Below are 27,263 nucleotides of genomic sequence, written 5' to 3'. Positions count from 1 at the left end.
CAAAAAACTACATCTTGATAATATTCAGTATGATTCTCAAAACATAAATCCTGTAAAACGCTTCCAATGACATCTCAAAAAACATACATCACTTCCTGGATCAACATTTTATTCTATAACATTATAGTTTTCATTTATATTCTGTCTATGGCTGATGATGGCATTATTTTTAATATGCATCTGTTTACATTAGAGATCAGTGTTTCAGTTCCGTGTGTTTTTGTTCGGGAGGTTTTGTACTCGATCAGTAGATGTGTAACAGCGCCCCCGAGTGTATAACAGCGAAAACACAAAAAGCGGTTAAAACACGTCAATGGCAGGGAAAGAGAAAAAAAATAGTTTTGTGTTCAGGATACATTAAATCAAGATATTTAATTCAGAATGAAAATCTGCCTACTTAAGATATTAAGCCGTGTTTATGCTTAAAATAAGAACAAATATCGGTCAGAAAAATAAAAACTGTAATTTAAAGGGAAAATCTATACATGTGTAAAAATCCACTTCATTTTGATACATTTTTCTTAAAATCTTAAATAAACAATTGAGTCAAACATAATCTAGCTTTCACTTTGAATTAAAATGATTGTTCTGACCCCAATGACAGACATTTGTTCTTGTTTCAAGCAGAAACTCCAGAAAACCAGAGAAACACTGAGGAAACAGCTGCTAGGAGAGACTAGAGGACTCTGGGAATAATGAAGAGAGAGTTTGATCTCGGAGAGCTGTATTTACTGGATCTAGCAGCAGGAGCCACACGAACCAGACCAGACATCAGCATCTGTCCAACACTTCACTCCAAACCTGTGTTTGACATCTCCACATCCAAACACACTGCTAATGGACACTGTGGACAATTATTCATTCATGTGGACTAGTTTTAGAGAAAAGCATCAAAATGTTTTTTCTAGTTTTAGCTATAAACTCACTTCATTTTGCTAATTTTTTTAGAAAACAAGAATTGATATCTCAAGTCATTTTGAATCTCCAGTAAATGCATCTTGATCTAATAATCTTTCGATGTTTTTAATGGAAAACAAGACAACAATACTGAAAAAGAGTATAATTTTTCTTGTAGACACACACACACACACACACACACACACACACACACACACACATTTTGCTTAATATTTTTACTGTGGTCTCAAGAATGATTCAGTTTGACTGATTTTAACGGGTATCATCGACATGTTTTGGTGTGGTCATAAAGCTATCAGGGTTCAGGTAAAGTTTTAGTACAGACTCTCCCTAACGACTCTGAACAAAAGCTGTTTTTATTGGGCGGGTGTTTAAGTGTGGTTCTGATTGGCCGGCGTCCAGCAGCAGCATTAGCTCTGAGAGCCACTTGAGCAGTGTGAAGAAGCGTCTCTATATCAATAACAGACAAAACAAAGAGAGACGGAGAGACAAAGACAGACACAAAGACTCATGAGTGATGATCCTGAGACCTGCTCCATTATGAGAGCACGCAAGACAGAGAGAAAGAGAGAGAGAGAGAGAGAGAGAGAGACACAGAGAGAGAGAGATTAATGTGCTGTAATCCACCCGTCTGTATTACACCAGAGCTGAGTGTGTGTGAGTGTTATTAATGACACACACACACGCATACGCACACAAACCTAAACTCAGCACCTGAACTAAACCCAGCAGAACTACACAAAAACATTACGTCAACAACGGAAATGCATATATATGTATACGACTTAAGAAAAAAACAACAACATTTCTAATATAAATATTTTGAACAAAATTGATAGTTATGTTGTTAAATGAAACTATGAAAAACTGTTCATAACCCATTTGATATAATCATTTTGTTGTTTTATGAACATCCAAGTTGTTCATAAAACAGAATACTGGAGTATGTTTTACAATGAAATTCTGATTGTTTTTACTCTAACATTTCATGTTTAATTCTGTGTTATGTGCCATTTCTGTGTCATTAATTGTGAAATTTTCCATCAATTTCTGAGTGATTTTTTTGTTTTGTACACCAAATGTTTTTTTTGTTTTTTGAAAGAAAAAAACAAAAACAAAAATGTAAACAAAATATATAACACAACAAATTGTTGCTAATCCACAAAGAAACTTCTTTCCAAGACGTTATACAGTACAAAACTGTCTTAAAATGAGTTGGATGAAGCAATGGCTTATTCTTTTTCCCACCCCCCATGCACTTTCAAATGTTCCAGTTTTTTTTTCTTTTTCTTTTTCTATATTTCCACACACTAATTAATAATTACTAAACACCAACCAAAATATTTACTGTTGCTGTTGTAAATTATCCCCAGAAAACAAAATATTTGTATCACCTGCAAATAAAATACATTTTAATATATCTGATACCCACGTCATTGATGTCAATTATAAAAAATTTTGGACCTAATACCGATCCTTGTGGTACACCTCAAGTTATGCGCTCATATACAGATTCATGATAACAGATTTCTACAAACTGTTGTCTATTTCTTAGATAATAGATAATTACTCACCCATTCTAACCCTACCCCTCTAATGTTGTATTAGAGAGGTGTGGCATGTGTTTTTGATTTTATTAATGGACCTCTTCAGTGTATTCATAAAAAAAACATTAATAAAATTCATTTTTGAAAAAACTGTAATAATTATGCTGTTAAATTCAACTATGAAAACTCATTCAACAACAAAAAGTCCTCATCAGACTGTATTTTATCTCTCACAATCTGATTTAATTGTGATAAGTGTTAGTTTTGATAAAGTAAGAAGAATTTGTGGAGAGCAAGATACATAAGTTTACTACAAAACGAATAAATAAAATCTTGTATAAGGATATGATTGTGCAATGACTCTTTTGAACCAGTTCATTACAACAAACCCTCAGAATGATTCAATACACTCAAGTGAATCAGTCTTTACAGCTGCGACACACACACACACACACACACACGCGAACACACATGCACCCGAACACACACACACTCTATATGGTTTAATATAGCAGCACATTACTGAGGAATGTCTGGAGGCAGGCGAATGTAAGCGTATACTGGAGTAATGCTTTATACAGAAATATTATAAATCAGTTTGATTCATCACAGTCTCAGTTCAGACACATCTTTCTTTCACTCTGCGCTCGTCTCTGACTCCTGTTCACCGCAAGTCTATTTAAATCTTTGACTTACAGTAATTGAGCCGTACAGCTGAGAAACATAATTTGTCTAAGCTGTAAATTAAGCAAAGGTTGTTGAAGTACAGATTATAATGAAATCAATATTTCTGTCTTATAACATCTGGGGTTCAAAAACACTGTCATTATCAGATGAGAATAAAGCTTGATCTGAATAATGACACCACTGTAGAGCTGCTTTACAGCTAAATTAAGCTTATTTCATTATTTGATGAACTCTGCACTATTATTGAACTAAACTGAATCAACACTGAACTGAACTGAGCTGAATAATGGCACTATTGTCTTCTATACAGCTTCTTTACAGCTGAAACTGAATTTGCTTCATAATTGGTAGATTTTTTAAATACACATTATTTCAAAGCAGGTTTACAGAAAGTGTATTTCTACATTACGAAGCAGAAGTGAATGTGTTCATTTCACCAAAGAACAGTTTGAGATAATAGAACCATAAATAGGACTTTAGAACATTAATATTGTTATATTCCTGTTTGTTTCCGTGAAGATGCTTGGAAAATAAACAAAACACTATAGAAATAACTGACTTGACGTCATGCGTGTTGACATTTCTTTGCAATTACTTGTGAAATTTACTTTACTGAAATTTATGTAAATACACACCATTTTGTTTCTTTTCTATGCATTCTCAGAAATAAAAGGTGCATTAAACAGATTCTTTATCCATTTAAAACAATTGCTGCAGGAGTTATTTTCACTCCAAAATTGCTAGTAAATTTAAAAAGGAATGGAAAGCAATGCATTGAATTAAGCAAAGACTAAACAAGAATATAATTTTTACTAGTCTAGAATACTCTTCTTGATTTAAGGATTTTTAGATATTTTGGCTGAAAACAAAACAAAAAATCTTTTTTTTGCAGTGACGTAGTTTAATAATTTTGAGCTTGTCAGTCTGATCAAGGCACTTCAGGCTCAGATGTATATAATATTCAGTATGGCGTCACTTCATGAGAGAAAGTACAGTTCCTCTATCCTCTAATACGCTATAAATACAGTATTTAGATGGACCACATCCTTTACTCCAACTAAAGCAAACCACAGAAACAGAAAGCTGATAGACACACATCTGAAGTGATGGGAAAAGCCATGCTTTCCTTCAGTTTTGTGGCTCTGGCAGGTGGAAAGAGAGGAACGGAGGGATACGGACGGCTCTTTCTCAATCCCGCTGACCTTGGCCTGTGTGGGGCTCTTACTGTCATCACCCCGTTTGAGTAAAATAAGCACACATAGAGAGGCGTGCACGAGCAGATGGCTTTAAGGATATATGGGTTTCAGCGCAAACAACCCAGCACTTTTCGAGCATCTTAAGCGGTCTTCCAGTTCACCCTAAATCTGTTTCGCTGCACATTCGCCGACTCTGACCACCCAGATGCACTTGGCATTTATTTTCACTGCTTTAACAATCTTCCTGCTTCCTCGTTCGCTGCCCGTTTCAGGCTTGAGCTGGAATGATGAGTCCAGGTCCACAACGTCTCCTCTGTGCTTTGTGCGCGAGGGTTCACGGGAAGAGCCCTAAAACGCTCCACCGTATAAAGGTCACGCGGCTCGAGTTACAGGTCAGCGTAGAAGAGAGACTCGCGCACACACGGTTAGTGTCACCATTACCATCTGACATCACTCCGAAAACACTCGTAAAACAGACACACACACACACACAAGATGCAGCCAATGTCCCTCGTCCACAATAATCACTTATTCTCCCACACATTCAACGGCCTTATTCACGGCGCTGCAGTTTAACATCTCCAATAAAGTGTAATTGAAGCCCATTACTGACTAATTGTAGGGTTTCACCGCTTCGGTGTGTTCAGAAGACTCTGGTTCATCGCTAACCTGCAGTTAAAGCTGTAAAAACTTTACGTGGACTAAACCTGATCTCCAATCTTTCAGCTTGGTGTGTTTCTCATCGACAGTATCTGTGTTAAATCAGTTTGAGATATTTCTTACCTGTGTGAGATCATAGCTCAAAGTTTTTTTTTTACACCCAACATGGAGCGTTAATTAAACCTACTGCTGATAATATGGATGTGAATTTAATAATTAAATGGAAAATGCTCATTCTGTCTTCATTTACTCAGCCTCATGTCGCTCCAAACCTGCAGGAGTTTCTTGTTCTCTGTGGGACACAAAAGAAGATGTTGTGAAGATTGTACAATGTCCATAACTATCACAATATCAGAAGAAAACGTTATTTTTTAAATCACATTTAAAGTAGATTTTTTCAGTGTTTTTTTTGTGTGCAATGGGATATTTTGAGTTTATCTTGCAATATTAGAAGAAAACATCATTTGGAGAAACAATAGTTTTTTAATTTCCTTAAACTAGATTTCCTTCTTTAGAGGATGAAATGCTAACCTTTGAATAATCTGCTATTTATGTTTTAAGAAACCATGGACAACAGAACATTTTTAGTTGGTTTTAAATCATAGTTTGGCCTGAGATGCTTTCAACCGATGGCTAATGCTAATTAGACCATTAAATAGTTCACCCTTGAATTATTCATTCTGTCGTTTAACTTGACGTTTTGTCCCCCAAAAAAGAAGCAATTTCTTAAGAAAGAAAATTATAGATCTTCAAAAGGACATATAATGACAGAACAGTTTCTGAATGAACTATACCTTTAAGGTATTGTAATATTAGAAGGAGAAAAAAAACATCCTTCTGCTAACATTTCTGAACATCTTTTAATCTTGATGTTATGCTAACCTTTAAATAACGCCCTGTTTTTATAACATAGCCTAACGCTGCTAAATGGGTTCTTACCTGTGTTTAATCACACTTTGCGTCTGGACGCTTCTTACATGTGTTCGATGTTAGTTTGAGATGTTCTCTTCAGCTTTAACGGACACTCGACAAATTAGTCACGCCATCACTCAAAGCCCGCGCGCGGGAAACAGACTCAGCTCCCCGGCGACCCGCCGCTCATCTGTCAAACCTTCAGCCCTTTTCCTCGCATTATTTTCCACCATATATTATTCTTTCCTCGCGTCTTTTTCGAGTAGTCCGGGAGTTTGCACTGGAAGCGTCTTGCCGTTGTTTTCTTTACTAAAACACCTGTACAAACAGCGACCTCGCCAAGTGACAGCTCTGCAGTGAGATCTTATGTATTCATTAGCGACTGTGATGCCTGTCAGTAATCGTCAACATTACACAACAACAAACATGCAAATAAATTCAGAGGAATAGCCAAAAATAAGCAAAGGAAAAAAACGATTAGATGTATAGATTTAATATTAATTAATTATTTAATATTACAAAAGTGTGTAGATACATCTCCTTAATAGCCTGTTCACTAGGGTTGCCATGTTTTCACTACAACAAAACAGCCCAATTGCTAATCAAAATTAACACAAAAAAAAAAACGGGTTCACACATAATTGGGCTACTTCAACAGTGTTGTTTTTCACATCTGCTGGTTGAAGCGACCCCAATTACGTGATATTTAGCCTTTGGTATGCGAATTTTAAAAGGGGAACCCAGCCAAAAAAACATGTATTTTACCCCAGGAAGGAGATTTTAATTGGGGAACCCTCCCTGAAACGCAATTGAGCAAGTTTTGAGTGGCGATTGGGCAGGTTTTGAAAAACCTGGTAACCCAGTCTAAAACTTGCCCAATCCTGTTTTAGGGTTCTGTTAAAAATTGCATTCTAAGGGATAAATATGACGTTATTGAGGTCACTTCAACATGTGAACCTTGAAAAAACTAAAACAAACAAAAACCAGTGGCAACAGTGTTAGACTCGTCCAGGTCCACGGGAAAACTGCTATGATAACCTACTGTTTGAAGTTATAGTTTATAGTTTTTTTCAGCTGATGAACGATAAAAATATTTGGTGCAAATTGCGTACTCAGTTGATACTACATTTGAATTTGAATTTTAGAGAATTATGTCCTATATAGTATGGATATGGGTAGTATGAATTAAATTCGGATTTATTATATCCGCCATGTTGTTACTGTCACTAAACCTACCAGCTTCAGTTGTGTGGCTTCACTGCCATTATAAATCTTCTCCCGTGGCCTCATGGTATATTAAAGTGTCCATCGAATGCACACTTCAGAATCCGGGTGGATAAAGTGGGCCATCCAGGTACCTTTCATTCTTTTCGGGTACTTTTGTATCCTGCTTTAAACAGCATGAGTTTTTAAAGCAACAGAAGACAAAACTGCAGTGGGTTCTTACAATAAATAAGAGTGTTATAGCTCTCGGGGTGAACGCTTATCATTCTTGATGTGAACGGGCTTCACACAAAACACTTTAACAATAACCTTTTTAAAAACCTTCTAAAAAACAGCGAACCATAACTATAACAAACCAGAAGAACAATATGGTTTAAAATGTTTATTTTTCAGCTGATTAACAAACTTTACAGAGTCCCAGCATATAAAGCGGCAGACGATAAACTACAGCACACTTACAGTAAACATTATTGTGATCGGTGTGAATGCTAATATAGTTACCGTTCTCGGTGTGAACGCATGTTTTTCCAGTGCAGAAACGTTACAAAGATGCACCTATGATAGTTACTATAATAAATTATTTTGCAGTGCAGTGAACATGTTTCTTCTCTCTTAGTGAAGGTCAAGAGGAACCATTCCCATCTTAACAGACTGATCGTGTGAAACATATGACATGTGGACCACATGAACACTGAAGTTTGGAGCGTGTGTTAGTTCTCCATCAGAAGAAGTGATGAGCGCTGGACTCGTTCTGAGCAGCTCGTGTGTAAGTGCTGTCAAGACGAGACTATTTCAAGCACAATTACTCACTGGCATCACGTTTCAGTAAATTACAGGCAGACGTTTGAATGATATTAATATTGGACAATATTCCTGACCACATGTCTACATCCTCCTCCGCATTAATACATCTTCTGACCGTGGGATTTGGAAAAGACATATTTTACTTTTCCAGTGGAATGAAGATGATGGAGAGGGAAGAGAAAAAAAACAGAAATCCATGTCAACGTGTGTCGTGACATTTATTCCTAAACGACAGCGCTCTACAACTCCTGGACAGGCCTTTACAAATACAGCCAATATTCAGAGATCATACAATGAAACTTCTCTAAGTACAGGATACCGTGGAAATGAAAACACTCACGCTCACACAAACCAACAAATCACTCAAACAGAGTTAACAGGCCGTCTGCAAACACTCTACACAAGACGTCTCTGTGTGACTCTTGCTTTACTGCAGATCACGGCTCCAATATGATGCTCATAAACGTCTAATATCAGTCATGAACACGGGGGGGGGGGGGGGGGGGGGTGTCCATGCATTTGAGATATTCCCTCCAGATTTGCCAAATTAAATTTAAAAAGCATTAAAAATACTGTGTAAAACAAGTCATTACGATTGTGATGCTCAATGTGAAGAGTTATTTATATTGAACTGCATCAGAATGGTTTTCTATAAAGGTACTTCCTCTTATTACTCTCTCTCACACACACACACACGCTCACTCTCACACTCATCTGCTCTAACCTCTGAGCGGAGGAAGTCAGTTCTCCGTCGGTGCGAGTGAATTCTCCCGCAGATGTGAGATCTCGGCTCGTTCTCGGCTGAACGAACTCCAGAGGCATTTATACACAACAATCCTCTAATGAGGATGAGGATCCGTCTCGAGTCACACAAGCAAACACGGGAAAGCTCTGGTTCTTGCACACATTAAAGATTATTTTAGTGTCTCACAATGTCTAATTGGCAAAGGAACATCAAAGAAAGAGGAGGGAGGTGTGAAGCCGTGTGTCCGTTACAGGACACTGAGAGAGGACAGACGCGAGCGAGACGGAGACGCTGTGTGATGATCACTGTATGACACACATGGAGCTGCGCGGAGGGTTGAGGGTTCGAGTCAGCATCTCCTGACTGTAGTTCACGATGTCTGCTTTAACCACGAGCTGCAGAAACACAACACACACAACACACACATGACTGACCCTGCACACACACACAACAGACACACTATAAACTACTGGATTCAAATCTACATATAACAAAGAATAATGAGTTTCTGATGAATTACACAGCAGACACAGAGACACACACACACACACACACACACACAGACTCACACACATACCCACACACACATACACAAACACACACACACACAGACTCAAACACACATACTGTTATTGGACAGAGCAGATCTTGCTTTGGTTGGTCTCTTGTCTGATTGGTCCCTCATCCTGAGGATAGTCCACCAACTCTGCTTTGACAATACGCTACACACACACACACACACACACACACACAATGGAAACAGAGAAACGGAGAGAAACAGAACAGAAAAATAAGCTTCCATGCATTAGATAAAGACAGAAAGACAGTAAGGATGAATTACAGATGAGAAATAACTGCGCTGGATAAGTATGGAGCCAAAAGAGTCTCAATAAAGATAAATGCACACACTGCATTCACATATGCACACATAGGATTCATACATGCACACACATAATTCATAAATACACACACAGGATACACAAATGCACAAAAAATTCACAAATGCACACACAAAATTTAAAAAGCACAGAAGATTCACAAATGCATACAAAATTCAGAAATACACACAACATTTACATATCCACTCAAGATTCACAAATGCACAGGACAAGATTCAGAAATGTATTTCTGATGCACACACACATATATCTTGATTTACAAACTGCTTGCGGTCTGTGAACTTCACTGCATTTGTGTGTGAATTTTGAGACTCCCCTGACTTGGCTAGACACACAAATGCCTTTTTTTAAACAGGGAATGATCTGCAAACAATCAGATATCTCCCTTGTTTTAGCCAATCACAAGAATGCACCCCACGTGGGGGATTGTTTACTAATAAGCCAATCAGCGAACGACTCACTTTCCTCAGCGAACGACTCACTTACCTCACGCAGCCGGCGACCTACTTTGCGCAGCCGGACACCCACTTTGCGCAGCCGGACACCCACTTTGCGCAGCCGGACACCCACTTTGTGCAGCAGGAGACTCACTTTCCGCAGCTGGAGAGTCACTTTCCTCTCGCAGCGAACGACTCACTTTCCTCAGCGAACGATTCACTTTCCTCACGATCATGCAGCGAGCGACTCACTTTCCTCAGCGAACGATTCACTTTCCTCACGAGTCACGCAGCGAACGACTCACTTTCCTCAGCGAACGATTCACTTTCCTCACGCAGCGAAGTTGAGCAAACGACTCACTTTCCTCACACAGCCGGAAACCCACTTTTCGCAGCGAACGACTCACTTTCCTCAGCGAACGATTCACTTTCCTCACGAGTCACGCAGCGAACGACTCACTTTCCTCACGATCATGCAGCGAGCGACTCACTTTCCTCAGTGAACGATTCCCATTCCTCATGCAGCGAAGTTGAGCAAACGACTCACTTTCCTCACGCAGCCGGAAACCCACTTTTCGCAGCCGGAGAGTCACTTTCCTCTCTCAGCGGACCACTGACTCTCTCTTCATGTAGGGACCGAATATTATAATTAAAGTGACTTCTATATTGCATCCAAAAGAACATTTATATATATTTAAATATTGAAAAGGTGTATTTTTTTTTTTACTTTCATTAAAATATTTCAATAAAATGAAATAATTGCCTATTTCAAATTTATGAATCCATAGTTAACTTTTTTCTGCAGTCACTGGGCTATATTATGTATTGAAACATTTTTTTATTTATATTTTGTAAAAAATAATAAAAAAGAAACCTGAATTATAATCATTCTAAATATCTGTATTTTTCATAAATAAGTAGGCTATAATATGCTGCACCACATGCATATCTTGCTGTGTGAATGCTTTCATGTGATTGGCTTATAAGTAAACAATCCCCCATGTGGAGTGCGTTTTTGTGATTGGCTAAAACAAGGGAGATATCTGATTGGTTGCTGATCATTCCCTGTTTAAAAAAAGGCATTTGTGTGTCTAGCCAAGTCAGAGGAGTCTCAAAATTCACACACAAATGCAGTGAAGTTCACAGACCACAAGCAGTTTGTAAATCAAGATATATGTGTGTGTGCATCAGAAATACATTTGTGAATCTTGTCCTGTGCATTTGTGAATCATGAGTGCATTTGTAAATATTGTTTGCATTTCTGAATTGTGTGTTTATTTCTGAATTTTGTATGCATTTGTGAATCTTCTGTGCTTTTAAAATTCTGTGTGTGCATTTGCGAATTTTGTGCGCATTTGTGTATCCTGTGTGTGTATTTATGAATTATGTGTGTGCATTTATCTTTACTGAGACTCTTTTGGCTCCATAGATAAGAGAGAACATGTGGAAGTGTGATATCTGAACAATGAACACACACATGCATCCGACACGTGAAATAATGGAAGTGTTAGTATGAATGTGTTAGAATACTACTACAGAAGTGGAATCGAGAGAAGTGTGTGCCCTGCAGAAGAGCAAACCCTGAGATCATCATCATCATCATCATCATCATCATCACCTGAGCCTGCTCCATCTCAGCCTTATTCAGCTTGATGCCCACAATCTCAGCCGCCAGCCTCTGGAAACACAGAAACACCTGCACACACACACACACACACACACACACACACAATGTGGCAAAATCACATGAAGTATGTAGTGCAGAAGTTTAGACGTCGCACAAAACACATTCCTGACCTAAAGCCCAGTCTTACAATATCATACAATATCAGCGTCTAGTTCATGGTGAAGTTTTTATCTGTGAGCTATCAAAATAAAGCTGAGAAAGTGTGTGTGTGTGTGTGTGTGCGCGTTACTCACAGAGTCTCCTGACTTCGCAGACACAAACTGACTGATGAGTCCGTTCTCCTGACAGAATCGGTGATGCTTCTCCATCTTTACTGTGCGCACGTGCTCCAGATCAACTGCACACACACACACACACACACACACACACACACACACACACACACACACACACACAATATTCTGTCAGTGTGACTGGAATCAATGAACATGATTATTTGAGCGTCTCTGTTTCACACACCACAGAAAACCCAACAGTTCTGTTTGCGTGTACATCAAGACCACGAGTTATTTCAGTGAGCTGATGTTTATGAGTTATGAGTGTATTGGTGTTCATGTGAACATAGCACTGTGTGGAAAACAACATTCTGCTAAACATCTCCCTTTCCACAGAACAAAGACATCTAGAGTTTGAATTATGACAGAATGATGATTTCTGCGTGAACTGTGACTGTAATCTGTCTGAGCTGCTTTCACACACCTGCAAGCACAGGATCAGGTACAGCATATCAGCCCTGAGGACAACACACACACACTCACACACACACACACACACACGTGTCATGTGATCACGCCGTTCACCGTCATGTGTGATCCGGCATCGCTGTCAGCAGGACTGTGATTTAGTGAGAACTCAACAATGGTGCTCTGACACCCGTAACACACCCTGTGTGTGTGTGTGTGTGTGTGTGTGTGTGTCACTGAGGGGTCACTCACAGGTCAGAGCACAGGGGTCACACAGGAGATTCCCCCTGGTTCCATTTACACTGCTCTTACAGACACACACCTGTGTAAGTGTGTGTGTGTGTGTCATATTTCTCCATCTCAAACAACAAGAACCAGCTCACTACCTGAAACTAGAGTTTATGCTTTTACACACACACACACACACACACAGATGAGGGAAGATCTGTGTGTCTGCAGCTGTAACTAAACACTCAGAATCCCACAGACAGTTCAGATCCTGCTCACGTCTACCGAGCCATCAGTCAACTGACCACACACACACACACACACACACACAGCGTGTGAGCGGATCACGTTCAGCTCATTCATGACGAACACAAACCCTGAACCGTGTGTCTGTAGAGAAATATTTAGCTAAAAGCTATTGTTACCAAATATAGCGTCCAGATCCCCAGAACAGAGTTATTGTAGATCTCTGCTTACATCCTGAAGAACAGAGAAGTGTTATTCTGCTCTGAACCTGAGCGTCACACACTCACAAAACCAACAGTGTCCCGCTCCTCCAGGGGCCCGTCTGCGGATCAGGGGCCGTTTCTCTCCTCTAATCTAATCTAAAGCAGCGGACGCTGATCCCGAGCTCGTCTCTCTATCAGACGGATCTGGAGGAGGTCTGCTTCTCCTCAGTGTGAGAGATAGTGTGGAGAGAAAAGTTTACATGAAGAACTGCTGTCCAGGAGCCCTGCACACACTCACTGTCACACACACACACACACACACACACACGTATAAACTTGTTAAATCATCTAAACCAACAACATGTATGTTAGACCCTATACCATCTAAGCTCCTAAAAGAGGTGCTTCCAGAAGTCATAGATCCTCTTCTGACTATTATTAATTCCTCATTGTCATTAGGACATGTCCCCAAAACCTTCAAACTGGCTGTTATTAAGCCTCTCATCCAAAAACCACAACTTGACCCCAAAGAACTAGTTAATTATAGACCAATCTCGAATCTCCCTTTTCTGTCCAAGATACTAGAAAAGGTGGTATCCTCACAATTATATTCCTTCTTAGAGAAAAATGGTATATGTGAGGATTTCCAGTCAGGATTTAGACCGTATCATAGTACTGAGACTGCTCTCCTTAGAGTTACAAATGATCAGCTCTTATCATCTGATCGTGGGTGTATCTCTCTATTAGTTTTATTGGATCTTAGTGCTGCGTTTGACACAATTGACCACAGCATTCTTTTGCATAGACTTGAACACTTTGTTGGCATCAGTGGAAGTGCACTAGCATGGTTTAAATCGTACTTATATGACCGCCATCAGTTCGTAGCAGTGAATAAAGATGTGTCATATCGATCACAAGTGCAGTATGGAGTACCTCAAGGCTCAGTACTAGGGCCGCTACTCTTCACGCTTTATATGTTACCCTTGGGAGATATCATCAGGAAACATGGTGTTAGCTTTCACTGTTATGCTGATGATACTCAGCTCTATATTTCTTCGCGGCCCGGTGAAACACACCAATTTGAAAAACTAATGGAATGCAAAGTTGATATAAAAAAACTGGATGACGAGTAATTTCTTACTGCTAAATTCAGAAAAAACAGAGGTGTTAATTATAGGACCTAAAAACTCTACTTGTAATAACCTAGAACACTGTCTAAGACTTGATGGTTGCTCTGTCAATTCTCCATCATCAGTTAGGAACCTAGGTGTGCTACTTGATCGCAATCTTTTCTTAGAAAGACACGTTTCTAGCATTTGTAAAACTGCATTTTTCCATCTCAAAAATATATCTAAATTACAGCCTATGCTCTCAATGTCAAATGCAGAAATGTTAATCCATGCATTTATGACCTCAAGGTTAGATTATTGTAATGCTTTATTGGGTGGTTGTTCTGCACGCTTAGTAAACAAACTACAGCTAGTCCAAAATGCAGCAGCAAGAGTTCTTACAGGAACCAGGAAGTATGACCATATTAGCCCGGTCCTGTCCACACTTCACTGGCTCCCTATCAAACATCGTATAGATTTTAAAATATTGCTTATTACTTATAAAGCCCTGAATGGTTTAGCACCTCAGTATTTGAATGAGCTCCTTTTACATTATACTCCTCTACGTCCGCTACGTTCTCAAAACTCAGGCAATTTGATAATACCTAGAATATCAAAATCAACTGCGGGCGGCAGATCCTTTTCCTATTTGGCGCCTAAACTCTGGAATAACCTACCTAACATTGTTCAGGAGGCAGACACACTCTTGTAGTTTAAATCTAGATTAAAGACCCATCTCTTTAACCTGGCTTACACAGAACATACTAATATGCTTTTAATATCCAAATCCGTTAAAGGATTTTTAGGCTGCATTAATTAGGTAAACCGGAACCGGAACACTTCCCATAACACCCGATGTACTTTCTACATCATTAGAAGAATGGCATCTAGGCTAATATTTGTCTGTTTCTCTCTTATTCCGAGGTCACCGTAGCCACCAGATCCAGTCTGTGTCCAGATCAGAGGGTCACTGCAGTCACCCGGATCCAGTACGTATCCAGACCAGATGGTGGATCAGCACCTAGAAAGGACCTCTACTGCCCTGAAAGACAGCGGAGACCAGGACAACTAGAGCCCAGATACAGATCCCCTGTAAAGACCTTGTCTCAGAGGACCACCAGGACAAGACCACAGGAAACAGATGATTCTTCTGCACAATCTGACTTTGCTGCAGTCTGGAATTGAACTACTGGTTTCGTCTGGTCAGAGGAGAACTGGCCCCAACTGAGCCTGGTTTCTCCCAAGGTTTTTTTCTCCATTCTGTCACCGATGGAGTTTCGGTTCCTTGCCGCTGTCGCCTCTGGCTTGCTTAGTTGGGGTCACTTCATCTACAGCGATATCATTGACTTGATTGCGAATAAATGCACAGACACTATTTAACTGAACAGAGATGACATCACTGAATTCAATGATGAACTGCCTTTAACTATCATTTTGCATTATTGAGACACTGTTTTCCTAATGAATGTTGTTCAGTTGCTTTGACGCAATGTATTTTGTTTAAAGAGCTATATAAATAAAGGTGACTTTGACACACACACACACACACACACACACTGTCACACACAGCAACACACTCACGGTCATACACACACACACACATACGCGCGCACACACACACACACACTCTTACACTTACACTTACACACACACCCACACAGTCACACACACACACACACACACACACTTACACTTACACACACACACCCACACACGCTCGTCACCAACAGAAGCAGCACTGCTCCACTGATCAAGGTCAGACAGAACGAGGGTTCAGATGAGAAAGTGAGGTCTACTGTGTTTCAGTCATGATGTGCAGCTCTGTGGAAAGCTTAAGATGAAAACTGACTAAAATCTTGCTTTCTGAGACACTTATTTAAACGAAATGAATTTATGTTTTAGTTGATTTTTCTGAGCCCATTTTTTTATTTTGTTGAGTTTCTCCTTCTATGTCATTTTGCATTTTATCAAATGTATCTTTTAACATTTTTAAGAATGTTAAGATTTTCTCTTGTTTTTTAAAGAATGTTAAGATAGTTTTTTCACCAGTGCAATCATCTAAATACTCTTAAATCAAGATAAAAAATAATGCAAGAAGCAAAAATACATGAGATATTAAAGTATAATTTAGATTTTATGATAAAAAAGCGTTTTTAAAGCGTTTGCTAAATGCATGACTAAAAACAGGAAAATTATCTGTATGTACTATATATTGTTTTTTAGTTTATTTTATTTTTTTGAACCCATTTGCAGATATTTATTCTTGTTGTAATAATAAACTCACTTCATTTGAATTAATTTCACACAAAATAAGACTTAATATCTTAAATGATTTAACATCTCAAGATAAATCTGATTTAGGAATATTTAGAGATTTGCACTGGAAAACCAAGGCAGAAATCCTGAGGAACAACATCATTTTCTGCAGTACACGAGAAGCAAAAAACTAAACAAAAGCATGTTTCAGTGATTTAAACTACAAGTAGAATATAAGTGTAAGATTATTTGATCATATAAACTACACATCTGAACGTTCTTAAATCAAAAACCATTTAATTAGATATTTTAGGTTTTTCTTTGTAATTAAGTTGAAATTTTGATCTTTGAAGTCTGATAACGGCTTCTTCTTTCAACCATGAATTCACTTTTTGATGAATCTGTCAGGAAATAATACTTAATATCTCAAGTAATCTTGCTATAACAGTGACTGACGGCAGTCGTTTACATCCGCTCTTCTCCATTAGCTGGACAGAGAGCGAGCGAGAGGTCAAAGGTCAGCGCCGCTGATGTGCGATGCTAAGTGGCAGTAAACACAGGAGCGTCAGTTCACTGTGATCCAGCACAGATCCACACATTACAGCCGTTACAGCACACACTCTGACGGGAACGCGTGTGTCTTAATGCTGTGTACATTACATGCACGTGTGTGTGTGTGTGTGTGTGTGTGTGTGTGTGTGTGTGAGAGAGAGAGAGAGAGTCATACAGCTTTATGGATCCTCAGGCGTGTTGAAAGCCAACAAAAGCCCCGGTGCTGAAGAGGCCACACAAGACGCTCACACACACACACACACACACAGTATCTGACACACACTCTCCTTCTGTACTGGTATAGACACACGTACCTGATCACACACACACACACATCCACGCGTGTGTGAGGCGTAATGGCCCGTGATGTACCACACAGGCTGGTCTCAGCAGCACCATGTGCACCAATATTTACCCAACGACTCAAGCGGCACATGGAGAACTTTCCACACACACATGTCACTGAAAGATCACATGACCCTGATCCTGAGCTCTGATTGGTGCTCTGACTCCACGTCCAGGTGTGAATCAGGTCATCTGACCGCTGGATGCTACAACAAACATCAGCACACACATAGATGCATGTTACACACACACACACACACACACACACACACAGGAATCCAATGAAACAGATCAGCTCTTAATTCACCCCTAAATCAAAAGACACAAAGACATTCTAATCTGCATAATGAACACAAAGCCTATTTTAGGACCATTAGAAACATATCCTACCTAATTATTGTTACTGGAATATCAAAATAAATAAATAAATAAATGTCATTTGATTTGCACAGTATTAACACATCCTGATTTATTTTTGCTGACTGACAGTAAACACCTACTAAATTCCAGTATTCTAAACTTATTACAATTAACAGTATACTAGATGTATGCATGTGTGTTTATGTATGTATGTATACACACACACACACACACACACACACACACACACACACACACACGTACTAACTGTTATAATGTTTTCTTCTATTAATCTGATCTTTTCATTGTTATTATTATGTTTCTCCACATATATTACAAGCTTTGGAAATATAGAGCTTTTTTTCTCATTCATACCAATAAAGCAATTTTTAATTTGAAAAAGAAAAACATTAATCCTCACTGAAGACTCCATGAAGACTTGCTGAGAACTGCATGAGAACTCGTTGAGAACTCATTTGTTCGGGGAGCGATTGGAAAGCAGACGACGAAGGTGAAGCTTCACTGCTATGGGAATTGGTATTGGAGGCAGAAAATCCCTAGTAAGACCTGCTCTGTGATGGTTCTCTAGACCGGGGAAAAGCAAACCGGTTCTTAGAAGGTTCCCAGTAGAACCAACTCTGAACCAGCAATAGCACCGGCTCTGAACTAGCACCCGGTTCTGCTGATGGAAAAGAGGGAACTGAGAACTCACAGATGATCTTCAGTGGAGGCTACATTTACTGTAGTAAATCATGACAGAAACAGGCTCTCTGTGTGTGACCCGCTGTAAAAATGAATCTATATTTGTGAGGTCTGCCCTCCTCTCTTCATCTTCATGGGAACATGTAGGTCTGCCCACACACACACACACACACACACACATGCTTGACAACCAAAACAAAAAAGAGCTGAAAGAAAAACAGTGATCACTTTCTCTGCAGATGATTCCCAACAGACTGAGAGAGAGAGAGAGAGAGAGAGAGAGAGAGAGAGAGAGAGGGAGGGAGAGAGAGAGAGAGAGAGAGAGAGAGAGAGAGAGAGAGACTGAGAGAGAGAGAGAGGGAGAGAGAGAGAGAGAGAGAGAGAGAGAGAGAGAGACTGAGAGAGAGAGAGAGGGAGAGAGAGAGAGAGAGAGAGAGAGAGAGAGAGAGAGAGACTGAGAGAGAGAGAGAGAGAGTGTGTGAGACAGAGAGAGAGAGAGAGAGCGAGAGAGAGAACCTTCTAAACAAAAGTAAGAGGTTTGGTTTACTCTGCTCTACAGAAGCTTCACAGCCTGTAAACCATCAATTACTGAAGAGAGCGGTCAGACGCTCCTGAAGCTGCAGAAACACACAACAGCTCTATCCTCACGTCCAGCTCAAACACATCCTCACTGAACCTGACTATGAGCACGTTACTCCCAAACCTGAGGAGGTTACCCTGACTCCAGAAACTTGGACAATTACACGGGACTTCAGCAACGAGGAAGAAACTGCATTTTACTAACGACCTGATACATCCATGGACCAGTCATGCGCACACACACACACACAGATACACACAGACACACACACACACACACCAGAGACACACAGACACACACACACACACACAACCTGAACTCTAAATTGTTCATAGACTTCACTAATGTCATGTTTTTAGTTACTCATTTTAGAATCTCTAATATATTTCTTGTAAACATCAGAAGAGCCTTGGCAACTGAAATGAAACGAAGCACACACACACTGACCGTCGAGCCCCCGGCTCCCACACACACACGGGTCAGTAGAGATGGTCAGTCATACATCAGAGAGGTCAAAGTTCACAGGTCAGAATCATACATCCACTGATTAAACCATTCCATCTCTCACACACTCCTAACACACACACACACACAGATCTCGTGTGATTTAAGAGCGGAGAGATTTATTTACTTCATCATCGATCTACACTGTAAACTCCAGCAGTTTCAGGGCTTTACTGACTGTATTCAGCGCATGAAAACATTTACTCTTAACTTGATTAAAGTTCATATAAAATAATAATAATGCCAAGACGCAGCTCTTTATAAGACGAGGACCAGACTCGTGTCAGTCCAGTGCTCAAAATACTGGTCAAACTATTAATTTCTTCTTGACAATTGGTGGATATTTCTCACTTTGAGACATGAATGTGTGCACAGTTTCAACACATAGATGTGCTCTGGGACAGCTGTACAGAGCTTTGTGTTGGGGTCATACTGACAACTCATCAGATTTAAGACTGTGTGTGTGAGTGTGTGTGTGTGTGTCCATCTGTGTGTGTGTGTGTGTGTGTGTCTGTCTGTCCATCTGTGTGTGTGTGTGTGTGTGAGAGAGCGTGTGTGTGTGTGTGGGCATGTTTTTGTGTCATATCAGGACACAACTCTGTATAATGACATGGGTATGACACAGGTATTACAAGGAGAGGGTGACTTATGAGAACATAACCCATGTCCCCATTTTTCAAAACACTTATAAATCATACAGAATGAGTTTTTTTGAGAAAGTAAAAATGCACAAAGTTTCCTGTGAGGGTTAGGGTTAGGTGTAGGGTTGGTGAAGGGCCATAGAATATACAGTTTGTACAGAATAAAAACCATTACACCTATGGGATGAACACACTTTACACAGAAACAAACATGTGTGTGTGTGTGTGTGTGTGTGTGTGTGTGTGTGTGTGTGTGTGTGTGCGCGTGCATGCGTGTGAGAGTGTGTGTGTGTGTGTGTGTACTCACTCTTGTTCCCGATCAGTGATATCGCCGGCTGTGTGTGTGTGTGTGTGTGTGTGTGTGTGTAAGTGTGTGTGTGTACTCACTCTTGTTCCCGATCAGTGATATCGCCGGCTGTGTGTGTGTGTGTGTGTGTGTAAGTGTGTGTGTGTGTGTGTGTAAGTGTGTGTATGTACTCACTCTTGTTCCCGATCAGTGATATCGCCGGCTGTGTGTCGGACTCTTTGTTGGCTTTTCTCACCATGTTCAGCCAATCTTCAAGATTCTCAAAACTCTGAGAATTTGTGATGTCATACACCAGGAGCACGCCCTGTACACACACACACACACACACACTTACATCATCAGTTGGGTTTCATACTTTTAAAACATCACAGACTTTCACAACCAATCGTGATTATGACATTTAGTAGAATTACACAAGCACACTCTCTGTCTCACACACACTCACACACTCACACACACACACACACACACATTCAATCACTGCCATAATTCTTCTTCAAGCACCAGAACATGTAGTGATCCTGTGTGAATATGAGTGTGAGCAGCTGGTGGCGCTAGAACCTGAATCTCTCGCTCTCTCTGTCTCTGTGTGTGTGTGTGTGTCTCTCTCTCTGTGTGTGTGTGTCTCTCTGTGTGTGTGTGTGTGTCTCTCTCTCTCTCTCTCTCTCTCTCTCTGTGTGTGTGTGTGTGTGTGTCTCTCTGTGTGTGTGTGTGTCTCTCTCTCTCTCTCTCTGTGTGTGTGTGTGTGTGTCTCTCTCTCTCTGAGAGTGTGTGTGTGTGTGTCTCTCTCTCTCTGAGAGTGTGTGTGTGTGTGTCTCTCTCTCTCTGAGAGTGTGTGTGTGTGTTTGTGTGTGTCTCTCTCTCTCTCTCTCTGTGTGTGTGTGTGTGTGTGTGTCTCTGTGTGTGTGTGTGTGTGTGTGTGTGTGTGTGTGTGTGTGTGTGTGTGTGTGTCACCTGTGCTCCGTAGATGTACTTGTCGAGCATCTTTCCTCCGATCGTCTGTCCTCCGATGTCCAGCACCTGTAGCGTCACGTTCAGGTTTCCTTCAACACGAGTGAAACACGGTTAGAGAGAGCTGGACACACTCAGCGCAGACACACCATCAGGTTCAGTTTCTCCTCTGTACGAGGCTTCAGTGACACTACGACTCAATGTTACACTTAAACATGTGAAAGAAACAAAGTATCACTTTAACACAACACAATAAGACTTTAACTATTACAGTATTTATCAAAGTAATGAACAACACTTCTACAGTTTTTTTATCTTAGTTAATGTTCATTAAAAAAATTCACTAATACACATTTTTTAATCAAACTAACTTCAATCAGATTATTATTATCTCTTGAACTATGTTTATTTTATTTGTGTTATACTACATCTGTTGTTCAAAGAACTGAGAACTAAAGTAGCTATAATGTGCAGTATAATAAAATGAAAACAATAATAGAAATAAATATGATTTCTATAATCAATAGCATAATTAATGAAACACAAATATGATCAATAATGAAGCTGTGTGTCCACTGGTGGTTTAGTTCATATTTAATGGAGCTCAGAGCGTCACAGTCAGTAGCTTCAGACTATACACTCACCTATATATATATATATAAACCACACTGGTGTTCATCCCACACTTCTATAAAGATCTCTGTTCTTTATTTATTCTAGGGTTCAGTCTTTACGGTAAGCGACTGGCTGGTCCTGGATGTGCTGACGGCGTGAGTCTCTCTCTCTCTCAGTTCTGGTGCATGAGAACAGACCCCGAAATAACCCAGGACCGAGCTCTCTCACAATAAACAGACGGCTCTGTGTGGAGCGCCCGACAAACCTGCTGCAGACGCTCGCCCTGCACTTAATTCAATTTTCATTCAAGATTTTAATGCACCTCACTGAAAGATCGACTGCAAAACATGCCGAGGACTCCAGAAAACTTAAGAAAACACTTCTAAGTGCAGCTCTCCAACACAATTATCCCTAATTGATTTCGGCATTTACAGCAACTTACAAAACTACATCAAAATAAATTATAGAATCATTATCGAAATATTAAATACAAACAGGTTTGATTTGGTCACGTTTTCTCTTAAAAAAAAGTTAATGAAATAAAGTTTTTTTTCTTGCTAAGTTATTATAATTATCCATAATTATTCATCCAAATGACATTTTTTATAATAATAAAGCACAATAAAAGAACAGTATCTAAAATGTCAAATAGAAATGGGTTGATCACTTTTTATCTTATGGAAAGTAAATGCTGTGTGTGTATAATTTTATTTTTGTTTCTAATTGGAATATAATAATTCCAAATAATTAATCCTCAAAATTAAATATCTTAATATTATAATGCAAATCTCTTTATTTTATTGAAAATAAGTGGCATTAAAAGAAGTGTGTGTGTGTGTGTGTGCATATTTTTCTTTCTTTCTTATTGGAATATAATAATTAGAAATAATTGATCCTCAAAATTAATTTTCTTAATATAGTAATGCAAATGTACAATAAATTTAGACGCATCAAAATATTGAAAACAAACTGGTTTGTTTTGGTCACCCTTTCAAAATATGTTAATTTTTACTTGTAAATGCTATAAAAATAACTGTATCTTGAGTTTTATTTACTGGAACCAAAAAATTATAAAAATGACATTTCTTCATATTCCTTAAAAATCTAAATAATGAATAGAAATTGGTTTGATTTGGTAAAGGCAAAAGCTGAAAAGACGTCTATATGTAAGCTTTCCTTCACAGAAACTGATTATTATTCCCAATAACAGAGTTCGTCTGACAATAAGAGTAAATCTGCAGTCACACACACCAGACGAACTCACACTGGACACGGCTTCGTCCAGCGCACAGAACACAATCTGTCTCTGAGAGAGAGCTCTGCGTGTTTGTGCAGGAGGGAAGAGCTTTCGTAGGTAATAAAGCTGAAGAGAGGCAGACGCACACACACACACACACACACACACACACACACACTGGAGTGATTCATTCACAAACCCAGCAGCAGCGGCGCTCCAGAAACACACAGAGACGCTTTCATACACACACACACACACACACACACACAGAAGATCTGAGGGAATCACACACTCTAGCTACAAACACATTATCTGTTCACGTCCTGACGCCTGCTCTCAGACTAACTCTCCTGCACCATGATCTCTGACTCCTCGTGTTGTGATTGAACTGCTGGCTGAAAGTCTTCATCAAATCAGCTCTAAACTAAACCAAAAAACCTGCTGATTATTGATTATTAATTAATGCAGTGTTCAGAGATATTATATCATTAACTAAAACTAATATCATAAACAAAATTGGTGTGTGAAGTAAAATGAACTGAAATCAAATGTATTTTCATTCAGTCTAACTTGACGAACAAAAACTAGGAATTAAAGAAAAAATAATAAGAATGCCAACACAAAATGATTAAAACTAAAAAATATAAAAATAAAGATTAATTAAAAATCTTACAAAATATTAGAAATGACATGGAATTAGAACTCGAAATGACTAATGTACAGATCCATGTTACTTGGTAATTACTCACATACGTGTGTGTGTTTGTGTCTGTGAGTGTGTGTGTGTGTGTGTGTGTGTGTGTGTGTGTGTGTGTCTAACCGGGCAGGGTGATTCTCTTGAGGAAGAAGTCCAGTCCTATCGTCTGTTTATACTGTTTCCCAAAAGCCTCTTGTGCAAAGCGGGTGGCGAGAGAAGTCTGAAAACACACACACACACACACACACACACACACATACACACACCTACATTAGAACAGTTGAAATTGGATGAAATTGTTCTCACCTATCCTGAGACTCCGCCTCCCCTCTGGTAATAAAGGGAGTGGCTAAAGGATGACAACATATTTGATTGACAAGTGCTTCACGTCTAGTGCCACAGCCAATCAGATTGCATTTTTGTGCAGTAAGAGACAGCCCAGATTCACATAATACACACACACACACACACACAGCACAGAACCTCTCTCACACACACACACACACAGGACATAACACACACCACAGAACCTCACACACACACACACACACACACTCACACACTCTGTGGTCTGTCTCGTGCGCTGATGGGCCAACATTAATTCACTTTGATGGATGTCTAATGGATCTAAGTTTACAAACACAGAATGAGTGACAGGAATATGCAAATGATCCATTATCTAATTAAGTATGCACAGATATGCATTAATCTCCAGCACATAAATCTAATATCTCGATGAAGTCAGTTGATAATTCTGCTCTGATCTTGTCCTCATATTAGAGTTAAAGGGTTTTTGGATTTCTCTGTTCATCATAAATCAGAAAACACTGTCAACAAACTCATTCTGTCCATGATTTCAGGAGTAAAGTGTTGTAGAAATCAGTGTGAATCAGATATGAACAAACCTGCAGAATACAGAGAGGAATCAAACTGAAGTGTGTGCTGTTTGTAAGAGAAAAAGAAAGCAACACTTTGGATGTTTTGTGTTCGGAGAGAACATGTCGTGAGGAATCAATGCTGTATTCTCTGAATAACGGTAGCACGCGTCTGCTTTCCCTCGCTCTGAGAGACGTTTAACAACCGCATCTGGAGCCAGAAGGGCTTGAACACACACAGTTACCCAGAAGCCTCTGCTGCGGCCGCGAGGTCACCGCCGCTGAGAGCAGAAACGCTGGCGATGCCACACAAACCAAACACAAATCCAGGATTAAGACTTTCTCCTGTGGTCTGAAACGTTCCTGAAACACCCTCATCAGCGTTCATCAGACCCACATCCATTCTTACAGAAAACCCTTCCCTTTTCAATTGAAATTAAAAAGAAATGCATTGAATTAAAAACTACATTTTGAAGTCGAGAGACTGAAATAGTATTTTCACAGTATTTTTTACAGTTTTCCACTGATGCATGAACTAAACATTATTTGTAGCTCCTGCCATCCAATAATCTCTGTGCTTGGTTGTATTAAAAGTTGATAAAACTGACTTGTGTGTAATTTAAATGTTTGAACTATTTCAGTGTGGATTATTAGTTTATTAGCATTTATTAACTTCAGCAATTACTAATGCATTAGTCTCTGAATGATTAGACAGATCTTATAACCCAACAGCATGAACATGAGATATTTGTGATGTAAAGAAACTCATTAAAACAACAATAACTCACAATGACACAAACGCATTATTAACACACGAGTGAATGAAGCTCAGATCTAATCCCTGCACAGATTAACCAGCTAGATTAAACCTAAACCAACTGAGGGTTAAAATAGCAACTCCTTCACATTCCTGTAATCTGCTCACGTTCCTCAGAGACGGACAGCTGTCTGTTATCAGGAGTGTGTGTGAGTGTGTGTGTGTGTGTGTGTGTGTGTGTGTGTGCGCGTGCTCTCTTTATCTTCCACAGACACACAGCCTCAGATTGACCACCGGTGCTCATGATCTCACACACACTGCATATATATACAGAACACACACACACACACACACACACACACATGTATAAATATATATAGGTAATATCATATATAAATAAAAATAAATAAAAGGCTAAATATTCAAATACAGAAGGAAATTTAATTATATATATATATATACACACACGTCATTGTGTGTGTGTTTGCAAATCAGCACGTTATGATTTCTAAGATCACGTGACAGAAGACTGGCGTAATGATGCTGACAATTCAGCTTTAAATCACAGTAACACAGTTACAATAGGAAACAGTTATTTTAAACTGTAATAATATTTCACTATTTTAGCAACAATTTGATGTTCTTTTAAAAACATGAATCACGTGCTGATGCCAAACTTGTGCATGATATTAGAGTCCAGTTGCCATGGCTACATTATAATAACATGTCCAGGTCGTGTTTATGTATGTATACCGCCACTACTAGGCTATAACTGATATTTTGGATCTGTATATAATCTCTAATCTATAGAGTGTGACCTGAATCTGATCAGATGAGTGTTTCTTCTGATCATATCTCGATGGATTCGGATTGATTTCTCGTTTGTTTCCTACCTTTCCGGACGCTCCGTCTCCCAGCAGCACGATCTTCAGCTGCCGCTCCTGGAGCTCCTCCTCCGAGTCCGACATCCTCCGACACACCGGAGAACCGGAGAACCGGAGAACCGGGCCGAGCTCACACCGAGCACCGGCAGATCTCAGAGCAGCGATGATCTGATCACGGATCCGCTCGAGGCCATCTTCCCTTTCTCATCCTCAGATGCTCTTTATAGCCTCACAATCTCTGAATTATCCGGAAAAACTGACCGGCTATCAGACTGAGGTTTAACTCGGGAGCGAGCGCGATTTACGGTGTTTGCGTGGACCGCGCGCCCCCGACGCCGCCGGAATGGACTCGTCCTTCTTGACGCTTCCGATGTTGCCATGGAGACAGAGAGAGAGAGAGAGAGAGAGAGAGAGAGAGAGAGAGAAAATGTTCACACATTATAATTTGTTACAGTTTAATATTCTAAGATGTTATAATATTCAGTTTCATTACTGTGATGTTAAAAAAATTATTATTGTTATATTAATATATATATATATATATATATATATATATATATATATATATATATATATATATATATATATATATATTGCATATGTATACTAAGCTTTGGCAATATTGTATCAGTTACATTCATGCCAATGAAGCAATTTTGAATTGGATTTGAATTGAATTGAGAGAGAGAGAGATTACATAATAATTTACACAAATAAAAAAAAATATATACAATTTTTCTAAACAACCATCACTTATTTTGCCTAACATTTCTTTTAAACACCAAACTTCTTCAAAGATTAACAAATTTTCCACA

General features: G+C 39.3%; 1 protein-coding gene across 2 annotated transcripts; it reads right to left on the bottom strand.

Annotated features, from left to right (window-relative positions):
* Positions 1–7,511: 7,511 nt before the first annotated feature.
* LOC128027417 (ras-related protein Rab-28-like) lies at positions 7,512–26,786 on the bottom strand. Of its 2 annotated transcripts, XM_052615033.1 has the most exons (8): positions 26,458–26,786; positions 24,056–24,152; positions 21,387–21,475; positions 20,607–20,736; positions 11,950–12,053; positions 11,648–11,725; positions 9,321–9,415; positions 7,512–9,088 (listed from the first exon to the last, which is right to left on the bottom strand). In XM_052615033.1, the coding sequence occupies exons 1-7, from the start codon at positions 26,530–26,532 to the stop codon at positions 9,323–9,325; spliced, it is 666 nt and encodes a 221-aa protein (XP_052470993.1). In that variant the 5' UTR covers positions 26,533–26,786; the 3' UTR covers positions 7,512–9,088; positions 9,321–9,322. The 2 variants fall into 2 exon arrangements, with proteins under 2 accessions (XP_052470993.1, XP_052470992.1); XM_052615032.1 differs by lacking the exon at positions 9,321–9,415.
* Between the last annotated feature and the right edge of the window lie 477 nt (positions 26,787–27,263).

The sequence above is a fragment of the Carassius gibelio genome, chromosome A14 (assembly GCF_023724105.1).
Source record: "Carassius gibelio isolate Cgi1373 ecotype wild population from Czech Republic chromosome A14, carGib1.2-hapl.c, whole genome shotgun sequence".
Lineage (NCBI taxonomy): Eukaryota > Metazoa > Chordata > Actinopteri > Cypriniformes > Cyprinidae > Carassius > Carassius gibelio.
This window is presented reverse-complemented; position numbering and strand designations above follow the sequence as displayed.

Coding starts and splice junctions, on each gene's coding strand:
- LOC128027417 (XM_052615033.1), bottom strand. CDS start 26,532: ATGTCGGACTCGGAGGAGGAGCTCCAGGAGCGGCAGCTGAAGATCGTG. Junction 24,153..26,457: donor GAGACGGAGCGTCCGGAAAG/GTAGGAAACAAA, acceptor GTGTGTTTTCAG/ACTTCTCTCGCCACCCGCTT. Junction 21,476..24,055: donor CAAGAGAATCACCCTGCCCG/GTTAGACACACA, acceptor CTCGTGTTGAAG/GAAACCTGAACGTGACGCTA.